The 15,754-nt window shown below is 41.8% G+C and overlaps 2 protein-coding genes and 1 pseudogene across 7 annotated transcripts in view; 2 read left to right on the forward strand and 1 right to left on the reverse strand.

The window, feature by feature from the left end:
• The window catches only part of MDM2 (MDM2 proto-oncogene), a 198,706-nt gene extending 196,760 nt beyond the window's left edge, over positions 1 to 1,946 (forward strand). For all 6 annotated transcript variants that reach the window (XM_047742776.1, XM_047742774.1, XM_047742775.1 and 3 more), the window contains one exon: positions 906 to 1,946. In XM_047742776.1, coding sequence (XP_047598732.1) covers positions 906 to 1,469 — 564 coding nt within the window. In that variant the 3' untranslated portion in view covers positions 1,470 to 1,946. The remainder of the gene's footprint in view (positions 1 to 905) is intronic.
• Positions 1,947 to 3,392: 1,446 nt separating this feature from the next.
• LOC125107557 (NADH dehydrogenase [ubiquinone] 1 beta subcomplex subunit 4-like) lies at positions 3,393 to 6,075 on the forward strand (annotated as a pseudogene).
• A 6,502-nt stretch (positions 6,076 to 12,577) lies between these two features.
• Positions 12,578 to 15,754, reverse strand: part of CPM (carboxypeptidase M) — a 73,364-nt gene continuing 70,187 nt past the window's right edge. The window contains exon 9 of the mRNA XM_047742779.1: positions 12,578 to 13,926. Within this exon, the coding sequence (XP_047598735.1) occupies positions 13,684 to 13,926 (243 nt within the window). The 3' untranslated portion in view covers positions 12,578 to 13,683. The remainder of the gene's footprint in view (positions 13,927 to 15,754) is intronic.

Consider the following 15,754-nt stretch of genomic DNA (forward strand, 5'->3'; position numbering starts at 1 on the left):
AGATAGCAACCTAGTTTGAGAACTTGAAAGAACTAATGTGGGAGAATGAAGTCATCTCCATCCTTGCTGCTAATTTCTGAGGTCATTTGTGAGGCAAATTAGAAATGGTTAATCATGGCAAGTTTTACATGGAAATTATCCTTAGGCAAGAACCATGTTGTAGTTAAGAGAAGGGATAGGGATATGTTTGTTAAAGAGTCTGGGGATGGTAAGGGAGTTTATTATCCACATTGTGTGATGGTAAAAAGGTTTGGGAAGTAAGCTGAGGTATGTGAGAAGCAGTAAGCACTTACAGAGATGAGTACACAGGAAGTATAGATAAGTAAGGGGCATACATTTTGGGTAATGACAAGGATGACAGATTTTAGCTGGCAGTGATTGCTGAAAAAAGTTTTGTGTTTCCTTTGTGGATGAAGTTAGGGAACACTCAGTTGAGCCCAGGTTTTAGGGCACTTCTGAGACAGTCTTTTTCACTGGCACATTGGGCAGTAGCTTCATCTAGATTGATTGGTGGACATTGGCCACAGTATCCAGGGTTGAGCCTTTAATTAAGGGAGTGAAGTGAGTACAGGCCTCATTTCAGAATAAAAGACTATATCACACTTTCAGCTAAATGAACCAACTGTATCTGTGTCCTTAAACAGAAAACTTTATTGAGATGTGGTTAAGATCATGGTGAATACATTTTTTGTTTTAGGATTCTTTGGCATGGTTTGGCTAAAAAATTATGTACTTTATAATCTCATGCTTAAGGAAAGATTGCTACATGTCAAATGTTTTATGTAAAACATGAAGTCCTAAAAATTGAACTCTGTGCTAGATTCTACCTCAGACATATTGCAGTTGCTAGTGCTGGCTGTGACTAGTTGTTAAAGGGTTACAGAAACTGTCTTTTTTCATTGAAGGACTATTGGAAGTGTACTTCGTGCAGCGAAATGAATCCTCCTCTTCCACCTCATTGCAACAGATGTTGGGCCCTTCGTGAGAATTGGCTTCCTGAAGATAAAGGGAAAATGCCTGAGAAAGCCAAACTAGAAAACTCAACACAAGTAGAAGAGGGCTTTGATGTCCCTGATTGTAAAAAATCTTCAGTGAGTGATTCCAGAGAATCGTGTGCTGAGGAAAATGATGATAAAATCACACAAGGCTCCCAATCCCAAGAAAGTGAGGACTATTCTCAGCCATCAACTTCTAATAGCATCATTTATAACAGCCAAGAAGATGTCAAAGAGTTTGAGAGGGAAGAAACACAAGACAAAGAAGAAATTGTGGAATCTAGTTTTCCCCTTAATGCCATTGAACCTTGTGTGATTTGCCAAGGTCGACCTAAAAACGGTTGTATTGTTCATGGCAAAACAGGACATCTTATGGCATGCTTTACGTGTGCAAAGAAGCTAAAGAAAAGGAATAAGCCCTGTCCAGTATGTAGACAACCAATTCAAATGATTGTGCTAACTTATTTCCCTTAATGGACGTGCCTTATATTTCTAACTATATAACCCTAAAAATTTAGACAACATAAAATTATTTTTTTTACATATAACCAATGGAAGAAATTATCTGTACATGTAGATTTCTTCTCTGTAGTGTAATTTACCTACTTTGGGAGGGGCAATAGTAAGTACTTCTTTTAGAAAAATTTCACTTTTGTTTATATTTGGGTTTTAATGTAATTAAAATTGGACATATAGCTCATCCTTAACCCTTACTCTTCATATCTTAAATGATTTCCACTCCCTTAAAATTTAGAGAAGTACCTGATTTTAAAAAATACGACATTTGAATATAAGTTAGGTACATTCAGGTTATGGTATGCAGTGATTGTGCTACTTACAAAACATTCAAGTTTGCAGATAGTTTCATTCACCATGCTTATGCATTAATTGTCTAAATTTTTAGGTTTAGTATACATATTTATTGATTTACAAATAAAAATATTAAATGACTAAGAATTGTTTCAAGAATGTGATTTTTGGGGACACCTGGGTGGTTCAGTGGGTTAAGCCACTGCCTTCGGCTCAGGTCATGATCCCAGAGTCCTGGGATCGAGTCCTGCGTCGGTCGGGCTCCTTGCTCAGCAGGGAGCCTGCTTCTCTCTCTGCCTCTGCCTGCCTCTCTGCCTGCTTGTGTGCTCTCTCTCTCTCTGACAAATAAATAAATAAAATCTTAAAAAAAAATCATGGGACGCCTGGGTGGCTCAGTGGGTTAAGCCGCTGCCTTCGGCTCAGGTCATGATCTCGGAGTCCTGGGATCAAGCCCCACATCGGGCTCTCTGCTCTCTCGGGGAGCCTGCTTCCTCCTCTCTCTCTGCCTGCCTCTCTGCCTGCTTGTGATCTCTCTGTCAAATAAAAAAAATAAAAAAAATCAGGCAAGTAAAAATTGCCTGAAAAAAAAAATGTGATTTTTGGATCTTACAAACTTTTTTTTGTAGTAATGAGTTTTGTTAACATAGAAATTATACTTGAATATCATCTGCTTGGGTAATTAAAGGTAAGTCTGAATGTGTTTCTGTTTTTGGAATGCCTAAGACTGCCCATTGTAGCAGTACACATACTAACGGACAGTTTGATGCAGTTGGGAGCCTCCAAGGCATTGAATAAGACTCAACTTGAGAGAATGATGTTTAAAAAGTTTAATACAGCTATGAAATGCTGTTTTCTCCCTCTCATTCACTTGTGTTTTCACATGGTAGGTTGGCTTCAGTGGTTTCTCAACAAGTGATGGTGAATGTTTTGGAAGGAATGTAGGCAGGGAGGAAAGCTAGGAATAACCACCCTGCTACTTGTCAGCATGAAAAGCCCTGTTGTAATTTTCTGTAATTTCTCTGCATCATCTCTGAAGCTAAATTCCATGAGGCCATGAACAAATTCTTGATTGTGACACTGGTATATAGGTGATCAATAAGAATTTCTTGAGTGAATTTCAAAGCATTGGGACATGTCTTAAAGCTGACTTCAAAGCAGGAGTCTGTGGGCTCCAAAGTCAGACCGGGGTTAGCTATTGGCATCATTTTGTTCACCTTCATTTTTAATGAAGGTTTTAAAGTAACGGATCAGTGTGTAGTATGTAGACATCTGTTGGTTTAGGGTGGTAACTGCAAGTTGTCATGGCATCGTGGAAAGTTTGTGGTTGCACTTGCTCGCTATTTGGATTTTGTACTGGGGTTTGAGTTCATCTTTACAGAAAAGCGTTTCTTTATCTTAAGTCTGTGGCCATATTGCCACATACAGAGCCAGCTTTCACTTACATATGGTAGGGAGTTTTGGATATTTACAAGTACTGCTTTAAAAAGATAAATATATTAAAGCAGTAGCACATAAGGTGTTCAGAGTGTTCAATTATAAAATGGACTGTTAACAGGAAGTAATAAAAAGCAACAGGTGTGTGCCGGATTGCCAAGATGTCGTTCCCCAAGTACGAGCCGTCATCTCTGGCTACCCTACCCTCTACCCTCGACCGGGCCGAATACAACGTATCTCCGGAAGCTCGGAAGGCGCAAGCCGAGCGGTTGGCCATAAGATCCTGACTTAAACGGGAGTATCTGCTTCAGTACAACGACCCCAAACGCCAAGGGCTCATCGAAGATCCTGCGTTGATTCATTGGACCCATGCAAGATCAGCAAACATCTATCCCAATTTCAGACCCACTCCCAAGACCTCGCTCTTAGGAGCTCTGGTTTGAGCAGCCAGGCCTGCGTGGTGTGCGAGGAAGGCTTCTCCCTGCACCAGAAGACCTGTGTCCAGCACTGCCCACCAGGCTTCACGCCCCAAGCACTACAGCACCGAGAACGACGTGGAGACCATCCGGGCCAGCGTCTGTACCCCCTGCCACAGCTCGTGTGCCACCTGCCAGGGGCTGGCCCCCACAGACTGCCTCAGCTGCCCCAGCCATGCCTCGCTGGACCCCGTGGAGCAGACGTGCTCCCGACAGAGCCAGAGCAGCCGCGAGTCGCCCCAGCAGCGGCCGCCGCCCCAGAGGCTGCCCACAGAGGTGGAGGCGGAGCCCCGGCCGCGGGCAGGGCTGTTGCCCTCACACCTGCCCGAGGTGGCGGCTGGCCTCAGCTGCGCCTTCATCATGCTGGTCTTTGTCACCGTCTTCCTGGTCCTGCAGCTGCGCTCCGGCTTCAGCTTCCGGGGGGTGAAGGTGTACACCATGGACCGCGGCCTCATCTCCTACAAGGGGCTGCCCCCCGAAGCCTGGCAGGAAGAGTGCCCGTCGGACTCAGAAGAGGACGAGGGCCGGGGCGAGAAGACCGCCTTTATCAAAGACCAGAGCGCCCTTTGACGAGCGCCTACTGCCTGCCCCTTCCAGCCCATCCCTTCCTTGGGCACTTTTTAATTCACCAAAGTATTTTTTTATCTTGGGACTGGGTTTGGACCCCAGCTGGGAGGCAAGGGGCAGAGACTGCTTCCCACCCTACCTTCGGGCCCCCTGGCTGCCTGAGGTGGGGCCCCAGGACCAGCTGGGGAGCAGGGGAGGGCCTCACCCCACCTCTAGCACCCCTTCTGCGTGGAGAAAGGAGTGGAACCGTTAGGACAGCTTTCCAAGGTCCAGGCCCCAGCCGGAATCCCCTGCAGAGTGAAGAGGGTCAGCCCGTCTCTTTTGGGATTCCTGACCGAGCTGTAGCTCTTGTCCCTTCCCTGTTCCTCTAAAGCAATAATGGTCCCCATCCAGGCAGCAGGGAGGCTGGCCTAGGGGGTATTTGAAAGAGGAGGCCACCTCTCCAAGGGCTTTTGTATCCCCAACCCTGTCCCCCGAGTCTGGTGAGCCTCTTGAGGAAGCGGTGATCAAAGAAAGGGACCAAGGCAAGGCAGGTGCTTCCAGGGTGTGCCCTCGCGCGTGTGTGTCCCTTTGCCCACCTCCACCACAGCTGGCTGCCCGCCAAGTGTGGCTGGCCCAACCGAGCCCCGTGCTGGTGTCCTGACCACCCTACCTTCTCGGGCCCCTTCCCCTCCTGCCAGGGCCCAAGTCCCTGTTTTCTGAGCCCGGGGCTGCCGGGGCTGTTGGCACTCACAGTCCCGGAGCCCCTGGGTGGGTGGTGGGGAGGGACGGTGGCCTGGCCGGCCTCTCCCACCTCCCACCCGATGCTGCTTTCCCCTGTGGGGATCTCAGGGGCTGTTTGAGGATATATTTTCACTTTGTGATTATTTCACTTTAGATGCTGATTTTTTTTTTTTTTTTGTATTTTTAATGGGGGTAGCAGCTGGACCACCCACCTCCCCACACCCACTGTCCACTCTGCTGTTCCCCCGGCTACCCTGGCCCTGAGGTGTGGGAGGCTGCAGCATGTTGCTGAGGAGTGAGGAGGAGTTGAGCCCCAAGTCCCGAAGAGGCAGGCGGGCAAGCCAGGTGGGCCCTAGGAAAGGGGATTGTGGTGGGAGGGGCAGGCTGTCATCTGTGTCTCAGATGGGGCTCATCGTGCCAAGGGCTCATGGGTCACTGGTTCTCCAAGTGCCAGGGGTGGGCAGGCAGTGGCACTGAGCCCCCTCCAACACTGTGCCCTTGTGGAGAAAGCACTGACCTGTTCTGCCCCCTTAAGTCCCCCTCTTCTGACGTGCCTTTCGCACCCCTCCCATTAGGACAATCAGTCCCCTCCCATCCGGGAGCCCTCTTTTCTTTCTCTCTCCCCTAGCCCTTCCTGGCACCCAGCCACCTGCCCAGGGGTGTCCCCTCCTCTCCCATCCCCCCACCCTTGTGGCCAGCCTGGCTGATTTTGTAAGATACTGGGTTGGTGCCCAGTGATTTTTTTTCTTGTAATTTAAACAGGCCCAGCATTGTTGGTTCTATTTAATGGACACGAGATAATGTTAGAGGTTTTAAAGTGATTAAACGTGCAGACTATGCAAACCAAAAAAAAAAAAAAAAAAGAAAAAAGAAAAAAAAAAAGCTCTGGTTTGGAATGGGGCCCCCTTTCTTCTGGTTTTATGTTTTCAAATCTGACAGAGATAGGAAAGAAAAACTTATCCAGGAAGGAAAATTGGATCGAACATGGAACATTTCATATTAAGTCTGGCAGTGATGACTCTCTGTATTATTGTTTAAATAAATCTTCTATTAATCATTAAAAAAAAAAAGCAACAGAACATAGAACAAGAGTAGTTTCAAGTGTAAGCAGATGGGAAACTCACATGTTCAGTAATTTATTATAGGTAATACATTTGAAATGATGTATTAAAATTGTTAAAATAATATTTTGGATAAGAAGACCATAATTGTTTGTTTTTAGGAGAGAGATGATCCTAAAACAAATTTTTATTCTCTTTTAAAGCTCTTCTTTAAAGGTGCATGTTTTTAAAAATTATGGACATCGGAGCACCTGGTGGCTCAGTTGGTTAAGCGGCTGTCCTTGGTTCAGGTCATGATCTGAGCCTCCGCCATCAAGCCCCATATAGGGTTCCCTGCTTGGTGGGGAGTCTGCTTCTCCTTTGTCTCTGCTCCCTCCCCCCGCACTCAAGTGCTCATGCTCTCTCAACTCTTAAAAAAAAAAAAAAAAAAAGACAAATTCCTATTTCAGTCCCACAGATCTACCTTGAAAATATAATTTAGATATGCTACTAACAGTCAACTTACTATGGTAATAACATCTTTCACATTTGCAAATTGCAAAATTTGTCTTTTTCCCCCATTTTTGTTACTGTCATGTTAGATGAATTCCGTTTAAACATTTCTGTTAAGTTTTAGTACTTTTATGTGTTAATTTTCGTACACCTTTCCAGGTTACACCCTGTATTAGACCTTCTTCCAAGATCCCAGTAAAACCTACCTGAATTGACCTCACTGCCTTTGGTCTCTCCCATTTTTGGTTCATTTATCGGTAGTTTACAGATAGCTTCATGTTGGTCCCCTGATTTAAATACAGAAAAAAACTTAATTCTATTTCTTGTTTAATATTATCGCAAATGTTCTGGGGTTCATTTTAGACTTGTAGACTTCTCTATGAAACAGCTACTTTTGTTTCACCACTGTACTCTTAAACCCTTTTACTGCAACAAAGTTCATTTGCATTCTCTCTCTCGTCATTTTCATCTTAATGGAGTGGGAAGGGCTAAATTCAAATAGCAGATATGGTACTTGCTCTATGACCTTAGAATTAGAGACAAATCTATAGAGCCTACAATAGGGTCTGGCAGGTAGTAAAGACTTACAAATAGTAGCTTTCAATTACTTTTCTTGTATCCATTTATAACCATTACCACTCCAAACCCCAGCTGGATTAGCCTTGAATTAATCCTATCTTTTCCCCTTCTACATTGTCTCAACTCTTACGTACCTAGTTCACACTTAAATGTACTGATATGTTGCTTTGTATCTTCACTCCAAAAGCAGGTTGTAACATCTGTTTGTATCTCCCCCCGCCCCCCAACCCCCCCGGCCAGTGCCTAATACAACGCATTGTGTGCACAGGAGGCATTCAGTAAAGCATGATTGTCAAGGAAAACAGTTGGGTAGTTTTCACAAATTTATAAGAGGAAAAGACAGTTTTAAAAAATACCCAGAAAAAAGTTTGCAGTGTTTCAATAATCGCAGTAAATTACTTTAAAGGGAAAAGAGAAACAGTCTAACAAAACAGTGGTTTTCCAAAGTTGATACGGTATCAGAATTTAACAGAATTGGTAAGGTTTTGCTTAAAACATCCCTCTGTATTAAGTTTTTCCACCTTTTCTCACGTTTATTTTGTTCTTTTTTAAGAGGCAAGTGAGAAGACCAAAGCTCTTTAATTAAACACTTTTCTGACCACAAGGTGGAAGCACTACTCTGGGAATTCTCTGCAGGCATCCTTTGATGGTAGGTAGACCCCTAAGGGGATAGAACACTCAGGACAGCTTGCTGGGCTAGAGAGCAAAGACGTGGTGGAGTTCTGCTCTTGCTTGTTAAAATACAAACTTCCCACCTTGGTCCTTGAAATCCTTTGGTATTCATCCTTCAGAACTTCATGTCCGTGGTAAATAAGGGAAAATAATTTTTAAATTAACTTTGACTTAAGTGCTATTTCAGCATAAGCTCTGGAAATGTTTAATGAATGTGTTAAGAAGATGTAGCAATTACCTGTGTAAACTGGTGTCCCAAACTTTTGAGGTTGCAGTCTTTAAATCACTTGCTTTTCTTTCATTATAAAGAACGGAAAAACAAAAATTGTAAATAATAGAAAATTTCAAAAATGAAGTTGGAAAAACAAAAGCACATAATTCTGCCATTCAGAAACTGGATAAATCATTTGCTATACTTTCCCCTAATCTAATATTTTAAAATTAAGTCCATTTTAAAATTGCATCTTGCTTTCTGTGGGAGTGGGGAGTAATGGACCCTCTAAAGAACTGTAAATATTGAAATCTAGCTAAAATGTTCCAGGGAACTTCTGCCAAAGGGGTTTCTATATATAATGAATTCTCTTGAAAAGAGATAACATTTTTTTCCCATTTACTAAGTTGAGGTATTCATCATTTTTTAGAAATTGGTACCTCTAAATTAGCCATTTTGTACTCAGCCATGTCTCATTTAAACCGTTATTACATGTTTCAGAGGGCAAACTTGTCTGTCCTTGGCCAGAAATTTGACATCAGGGGTTACAGTGATGAGGGTTGGGGGCTTTAATTTTCCAATTTCAAGTCTTTTTTAACTATGCCCTGTGTTTCAAAGGCACTTTGAAATCAACAAAATTTATTACTTAGGACAAAGACTTCTCCCTATACCAGCATTTCCCAAAATATGTTTGGTAATCAAGGAATATAAGTTCAAAGGGATGGTACTAGGCTAAACTATTTAAGGAAATGGTTCTCTTAAGTATGTTTGGAAAATCCATTTCTTTTCTGCATGATTTCTTGGTGACTTTAATACATTAATGAGCATTCTGAAGTTTGCAATTTTTTTTTTTTTAATCAGAAGGCACATTTTTCATCCATCATTTGCCCCATGGTACAAAATTTAGATTTAGAATATAACATATATAACAGGATGAGTATTTTTATCATAACTGTCCTGGAGTGACTGGATTTTGAAGAGTTGTTGCATTATTACTGCCTAATAAAAAGATCATAAATTTGGTCTTGTCCAGGCTTTATTTGGTGGTCATCAGTTCTGTCTAGTATGTGGACTTTGTTACATTTGCATATTTGTTTTTAAGGTAATGGTAATGGAAGGAAACCATATTCATTGCTTACGTGAATATTCTTTATTAAGAATCAGGAGGGTCACCTGGACGCCTCAGCTGGTTAAGCGTCTGCCTTTAGCTCAGGTCATGATCTGGGGGTCCTGGGATTGAGCCCTGCATCAGGCTCCCTGCTCAGCAGGGAGCCTGCTTTCCCTCTCCATTTACTCCCCACCTCCACCCTGCTCATGTTCTTGCTCTCTCTCAAATAAATAACATCTTAAAAAGAAAAGTAATATTCTGAATTTACTAATTTCAGAGGTAGTGATGGTCCCTTCCCAATAAACTTCGTTTTAGACAATTTGTGCAAGTTCTTAATTATAGTACAGAAAAAAGTGACTGAGAAAACTTATAAATCAGCTGTGAAACATCTATAAAAGGCTGTGGAATAGTTCATATGCTAAGGCAGGATAAGATGTTTTGTGGCGAGCAGATACTCTGCTCATTAGTGATAGAAGGTAAAGTCTCTAATGCAGTTAATCTCTTTCCCCAACCTTCTGTTTTAGGTATTGTGATGTGGTTTGTTTTTGTTGTTGGTTTTTTTGTTTTTTTGTTTTTGGTTCTTCAGTAATCATTTTCTCTTGCCTTCCCACATCTGAAGTCATGAGGAAGTTATAAGGGATCTGTCATAAAATAGACAACTGTATTGTCACCGTAGAATAAAAAGCAAACTTCTTTATAAGTAGTTTACCCTGTTGCAATGAGATAGTATCCTCTGCTCATTTTTTCTGGATGCCCTAGGAGAAGGTATTTCCAATCCAGTATCAGATATTTTTACTTTCTAAAGCTGGAGGTAACTTCTTTTAACAGTTTTAAAAACATTACAAATGCAAATTCACTTCTGGAACAAAACACAACATTTCTTAGACTTTCAAAAATGCTAAGAGGCTTTTAAAAATATTTCTGCTCTGGGACGCCTGGGTGGCTCAGTTGGTTAAGCAGCTGCCTTCGGCTCGGGTCATGATCCCGGCGTCCTGGGATCGAGTCCCGCATCGGGCTCTTTGCTTGGCAGGGAGCCTGCTTCTCCCTCTGCCTCTGCCTGCCACTCTGTCTGCCTGTGCTCACTCTCGCTTCTCTCTCTATGACAAATAAATAAGTAAAATCTTTAAAAAAAAATATTTCTGCTCTGGATCTGATATTTGAGCACCAAAATCAAAATGACACCTGTGGGGACTTAACATTTCTCCAAAATACTCCCTTCATTTAGATTCATTTATGTGAATATTTATCATAATTTAGATACATGAAAAAAAGCTGTTAGTTCAGGAGATTCCTTAACTATTATTAAATGCACATTCCAGGGACGCCTGGGTGGCTCAGTTGGTTGGACGACTGCCTTCGGCTCAGGTCATGATCCCGGAGTCCCGGAATCGAGTTCCGCATCGGGCTCCCAGCTCCATGGGGAGTCTGCTTCTCCCTCTGACCTTCTCCTCGCTCATGCTCTCTCTCACTGTCTCTCTCTCAAATAAATAAATCTTTAAAAAGAAAAAATGCTCATTCCAGCTAGCCAGTGTTTCAGTTTTTAGGTCAATTCTGTTTGTATCTGAAGCAAAAGACCTGGTCTTTAATGCCTTCAAAATAGTTATGCCACCTAGTGCTAATTATCCTTTCTCTTCCTGGGCAAGTACCAGAAAGGACATCAGAATATGGCATCTTAAACGACAGCTTTTGATAGTCACAGAATCCATCAAACAGGGGCCTTCATTTAACAGGTAAGGAAACTGAATGTGGGGTGGGTTTGAACTCAGGGTCCTTGCCTTCTAATTAAAATTTTATTCTCATTCCATCTACTTCTCATCTCATTCTCTATCTTATAAACATTTACCATGTTGTTTCCTCCATAAACGGAATTGCACCTGAACTTAGAACCTGAGGATCATAATAACCTCCAGTCTAAGAGGGTAAGAGGATAGTAGGAGAGATGTCATGTGGGGAGATTTGGGGCTCTGGTCTGAGTGTAGTTGGAATTGCATGGTGGTTTCTCCCCTTGGACACTTGGTTAGTGGAGGTCCAATCATACTAGACCCTCACCACAAAGTTTACTTCTGAGCACTTTGCTGCAAAACATATGCCCTGAACATGCTCTGTATTAAGTTCAGGTTTGGTTTAGATTTGGTTTGGAGTTTGTTTTACTTGTCTCTAAATGATTTTGATAGAATTTCTGATTTTAAAAACATTATTTCCTTAAGGAATTTACATGAAGGCTTGTAAACCAGGTTTTGGTTCATGTCCCTTTGAAAATTGGGATCTTAGAAAAGTTAGAACTCAGAATGTCTGACTGAAAAATAAGGCTTGATGGGAAATTGAGTTGTGTGTGTGTGCATTGTAGCATATCAAAATCATTTCTGTAATATTAATACATACTTTCAAGTATATAATAAATTAGTTTATTTAAATAAAAATTATCCAGATATTCAAATTATTACCAGATTTTATAAGAGATAAAAGGACTACAAATGCTGTTTAGATAAACAAGTATGATTTTGTGCATGTGGATTAAGCTTGGCACAGCAATAGTTCCTACATGCCCGGTGGCTTCCATTCATTTGTGGTTCTCACGCATTCATCACGTAGCAAGTGCAGTAGAGTTTCATTTTCAGATCCTAGGGAACATTCAGTTTAAAGAACCAAAGAAACTCACATTCCATGAGCAATCCACAGCATTTTGAAATCTGCTTAGGAGTTGCTATTTTTTGGTTTGATGTTTCCCCCCCTTAATTCTTACATAAAATATTTTAAGATAGGTTAACTCTCATGACAGTGGAGAACAGTTGCTTCAGTTGAGTACTAATGGTAACAATTTTGTTTTTCAATATAAAAGTAGCTTATGTTGTTAACTGGTAACATAATACATTTACTATGAACCTTAGGATAACTGCAAAGCATACTAAAAACACTGTATTTGCATTTATTTGTTGATACATATTTGAAAACTCCTCTGTCAGTTGTTACTGAGCTGGAGATTGCCAAAGCATAGGATCTCGTTTGACAAAATGACTCAAAGCCCAACACAGTCTCTGGGAGAGACTGGGTATAGGTTCATGGAACTCTTTGTTCACTCATTCCTTCAGTTTCTACTATGTACTGGGCTCTGAAGATAGAAAAATGAATTTTTCAAACTAATTGAACAGACCCTCAAAGCTCACATTCTATTAGGGAAAATCACACATGAGAGTAGATCATAATACAGCTGTAAATTCATAATAGAGGTAACCCATTTAATTTGAGCACCAAAGAGGAAAGGTCTCCAGATTGACTGGGAGGAAGTAGAAAGGATTGGGACGGATCATGGTCAGCAAAGGCTTTCTGGAGGAGTTGACACCTGCACTGAGTTATAAAGGAGTGGGAAAGGAGTGGTGGTGGGTCAGAATGGTGCTAACACGCAGGACACAAACTGTGCATTAGGTGCATAGAAACTATAAGCAAGTTAATTGTTGTTTTTTGTTTTGAGTAGACCTTCTTCCCCAGTGCTGTGTGAAAGACAGATTTGAAGAGAAGGCGAGGCACAAGAGACCAGTAAAACTGTTGAAATGGTGCCAGTGAATCACGATGGCCTAAACTTGACGTTACCAGCCATGGAGAGAGGAGAATCAATCAACATTTTATAATTCACATCAGTCTTTCGTGACTGACTCTGGGCTGCTAAGGAAGAGGAGAAAATATCAAGGATGACTCTCAGGTTTCAAGTTCAGTGATACCAGAGACAAGTACGGGGACTATGAGCAGCTCCAGGGAGAAAAATATGTTCAGTTTCAACATCATTGAGTGTGAGGTACCTGTGGGTCAAACCCAGGTGGATATGTACAGTGGGAAGTTGGGACTTGAGTTTGAAGCTCAGGCAAGATGCTAGAATTACACATCTGGAGGTCATCAGCATGACAGAACTGTGGCATCTGAGTGCAGAATGGAGGGACTTAATTGAACTGTTGGTTTGGGACTCTGTAGATAGAACCTTGTCATCCTATCAGGCCCATGGTTTTTCTTGAGCCACTGAGACATGGTTGCCTCTTTCCACTATTTCCTTAGAACATTTGTGAAATGAAATATGTCCCAGTCCTATCATCATTTCTCCCTGTGCTGAGAAGTAATTATATATGGCACTTAACTGTATCTTCCCATATAGCACTCATGGCGAGGTTCTGTAGGTAGTTCATCTACTCCATGTAGATGTTCATCTTCATTGCTTATATTCACCTGGCTCTCTGTGTACAAAATTTGTTTTTTTTTTTTTTTTTCTTGCAGGAACTTCTTTCTTGATTCTCAAGTTTTTCTTATAAATTCCTAAGACAACTTCAAGATTAAGTGTAAGTGGACAGTACTTGAAAGGTGTCTTCCATTCGTCAAGATTAAATCATTCCTTTTTTTATCGCCACACATTGTTTGTTGTAGTTTGAAAACAACCATTTCTCTCCTTAGGGAAGGACCATGGTGTTTCTTCAGTCAAGGTCCCACAGAGGGAGTTCAAAGAGTTGCAGCAACCTGGTGTGAGTAATCCCTGATTCCAGGTGGTGATGGGGGTTGGGTTTCACATTTTGCTTTATTTGACAAACATGTGAAAGACAGTCACTAAAAATAAGAACAGACCAGGCTTTGTTGCGGCTGAGTGGCTTGGCAAATCACTATACAGAGGAATCTTAGGACATGAAGGATTTGATACTGGGATAGAATCCAGCTGTCCTCTGAAGGGAAGTAAAATATCCTTTTTAAGAGCACTGAAGTTCTGGGATTTTTCTGGAATAACCACCTTTGTGAGATATGGATTGTGTCCAGGGACTGTAACCTGAGAGGAAACAAAAAAACAATCATCTGAGTGATTGCAGATGTTTCGTGGTGCCAACACTAAAAACACTGACATCCACCACTAAAATGTAGCCTTTATGAAGCACACATGACCAGCTGCCAGGCCTCCCAGGCTAGGAACAGCTTCAGGTCGACTCACTGAATGAGCTATCCAGGGCCTGTTCCCTGGAGTTACAAAGTGAAATAACGCAACCAGTCCTTTACCTGGAAATGTAAGCTAGGAGAAGGAAGCCACAGACTGGTGCTCTCCCCATCATTTTTATGGAGAGCAAAGGTCAAGATTTGACTGTTACCCTTTGTTCCAACTCTGTACTTAATATCCTGATTGGGTATAGAGATTATTTATAAGTGGAATTCTGTTCTCAATTTATTCCACTTTCCTTGCAGCTGATCTAAGTGTACAAGTTTATTGCTTCCTCGAAAGGCTTTGATTTTACCTGGCTTTCTCCCCGAGTCTGAATCTTCAGCTAGATTGATTGATTGATTTCAGTGGAACAAATCAGGAAAAAGAGGACAAATGCTAAACTAAATAGAGATGATATCTACTGAGAAAGACCTTTTTTAAAAGAAGCTTTATTTACATATTTGACAGGAGGAGAGGGAGCATGAGAGACCAAGGGAGTGAGCAGGTGCAAGCTCCCCATTCGGGGTTGGGGGAGTGAGAGGGAAAAGTAGTCTCTCCACGCAGCAGAGAGCCTGACTGGGGCCTCAATCCCAGAACCCTGGGATCATGACCTGAGCTGAAGGCAGACCCTTAACCAACTGGGCCACCCAGGTGCCCCTGAGAAATACTTTTATTATATATGGAAAAGGAAAAGAATGGGGGAAATCATTTACATAAGCACCCACTGGTATATATTTTAGTCATTCATTTCAGCTTCCAAAGTCTTGCCTTCTAGCCTTGTCCTAGAACTAGCAGCTAAAGCCAACAGGTACTACATTAGTCTAAAAGGAAATGAACAACTCATAACTTTATAAAGGTGTGACTTATTTTTGGGATTACATAAAAGTAACTTAGATTCATTATAAGGACCCCCCACACACACACTTTTTTCATGGAATGGAAATGTCACTGTAACAGGAAAAGCCTTTTTAAGCAAAAATTTACAGTAAATTGAGGTCTTTCCAGTTCTAGGAGAAATTCTTAGGATTAACAGCTGATGGGCCCCACTGCTGGGCTCTGTTCTTATAGGAATAACCTGTGAAACAGAGAAGCTCTGAATCCTACAGTTTTATGAATTGCAAAACAGGTCTTTCATTACTTCACCTTTAGGACATAACAAAATACAAAACCAGTTTTTACTACCAAGTAGATGACCACCTCTTCCCAGGAGCCTCTCTGCACAGAATAGCTGCTTGTAGCTCACAACAGATCCACTAGGCAAAGCAGAAGAATCTTGAGAGTCTTAGAGAAAGTCATATCAAGGTGGAAGAGGCACAATCTGGCCAACTAAATCAGGTACTTATTCATTTAGTGCATTCACATACATCTAATTTGGGCTCAACCTAGTCCCAGCCTCCCTCTAGGAATAAATGACTCAAACATCTTCATAGAACTAACCTGGAACTTTACTTGCATCGATTAGAACTCACCACCATTTGCTTATGAAAGGGCTGGAAAATAGGTCTGTCACTTGCTTTATATAGCGGTAAAATTTATGGATCAAATTTTTTAAATCATGAATTTTAGGGAACTTGTGTCCCAATCCATTTTTTTTTTTAAAGATTTTATTTATTTATTTGACAGAGATCACAAGTAGGCAGAGGCAGGCAGAGGGATGGGGGGAAGCAGGCTCCCTGCTGAGCAG

This window comes from Lutra lutra, chromosome 8, assembly GCF_902655055.1.
Source record: "Lutra lutra chromosome 8, mLutLut1.2, whole genome shotgun sequence".
Classification (NCBI taxonomy): Eukaryota; Metazoa; Chordata; class Mammalia; order Carnivora; family Mustelidae; genus Lutra; species Lutra lutra.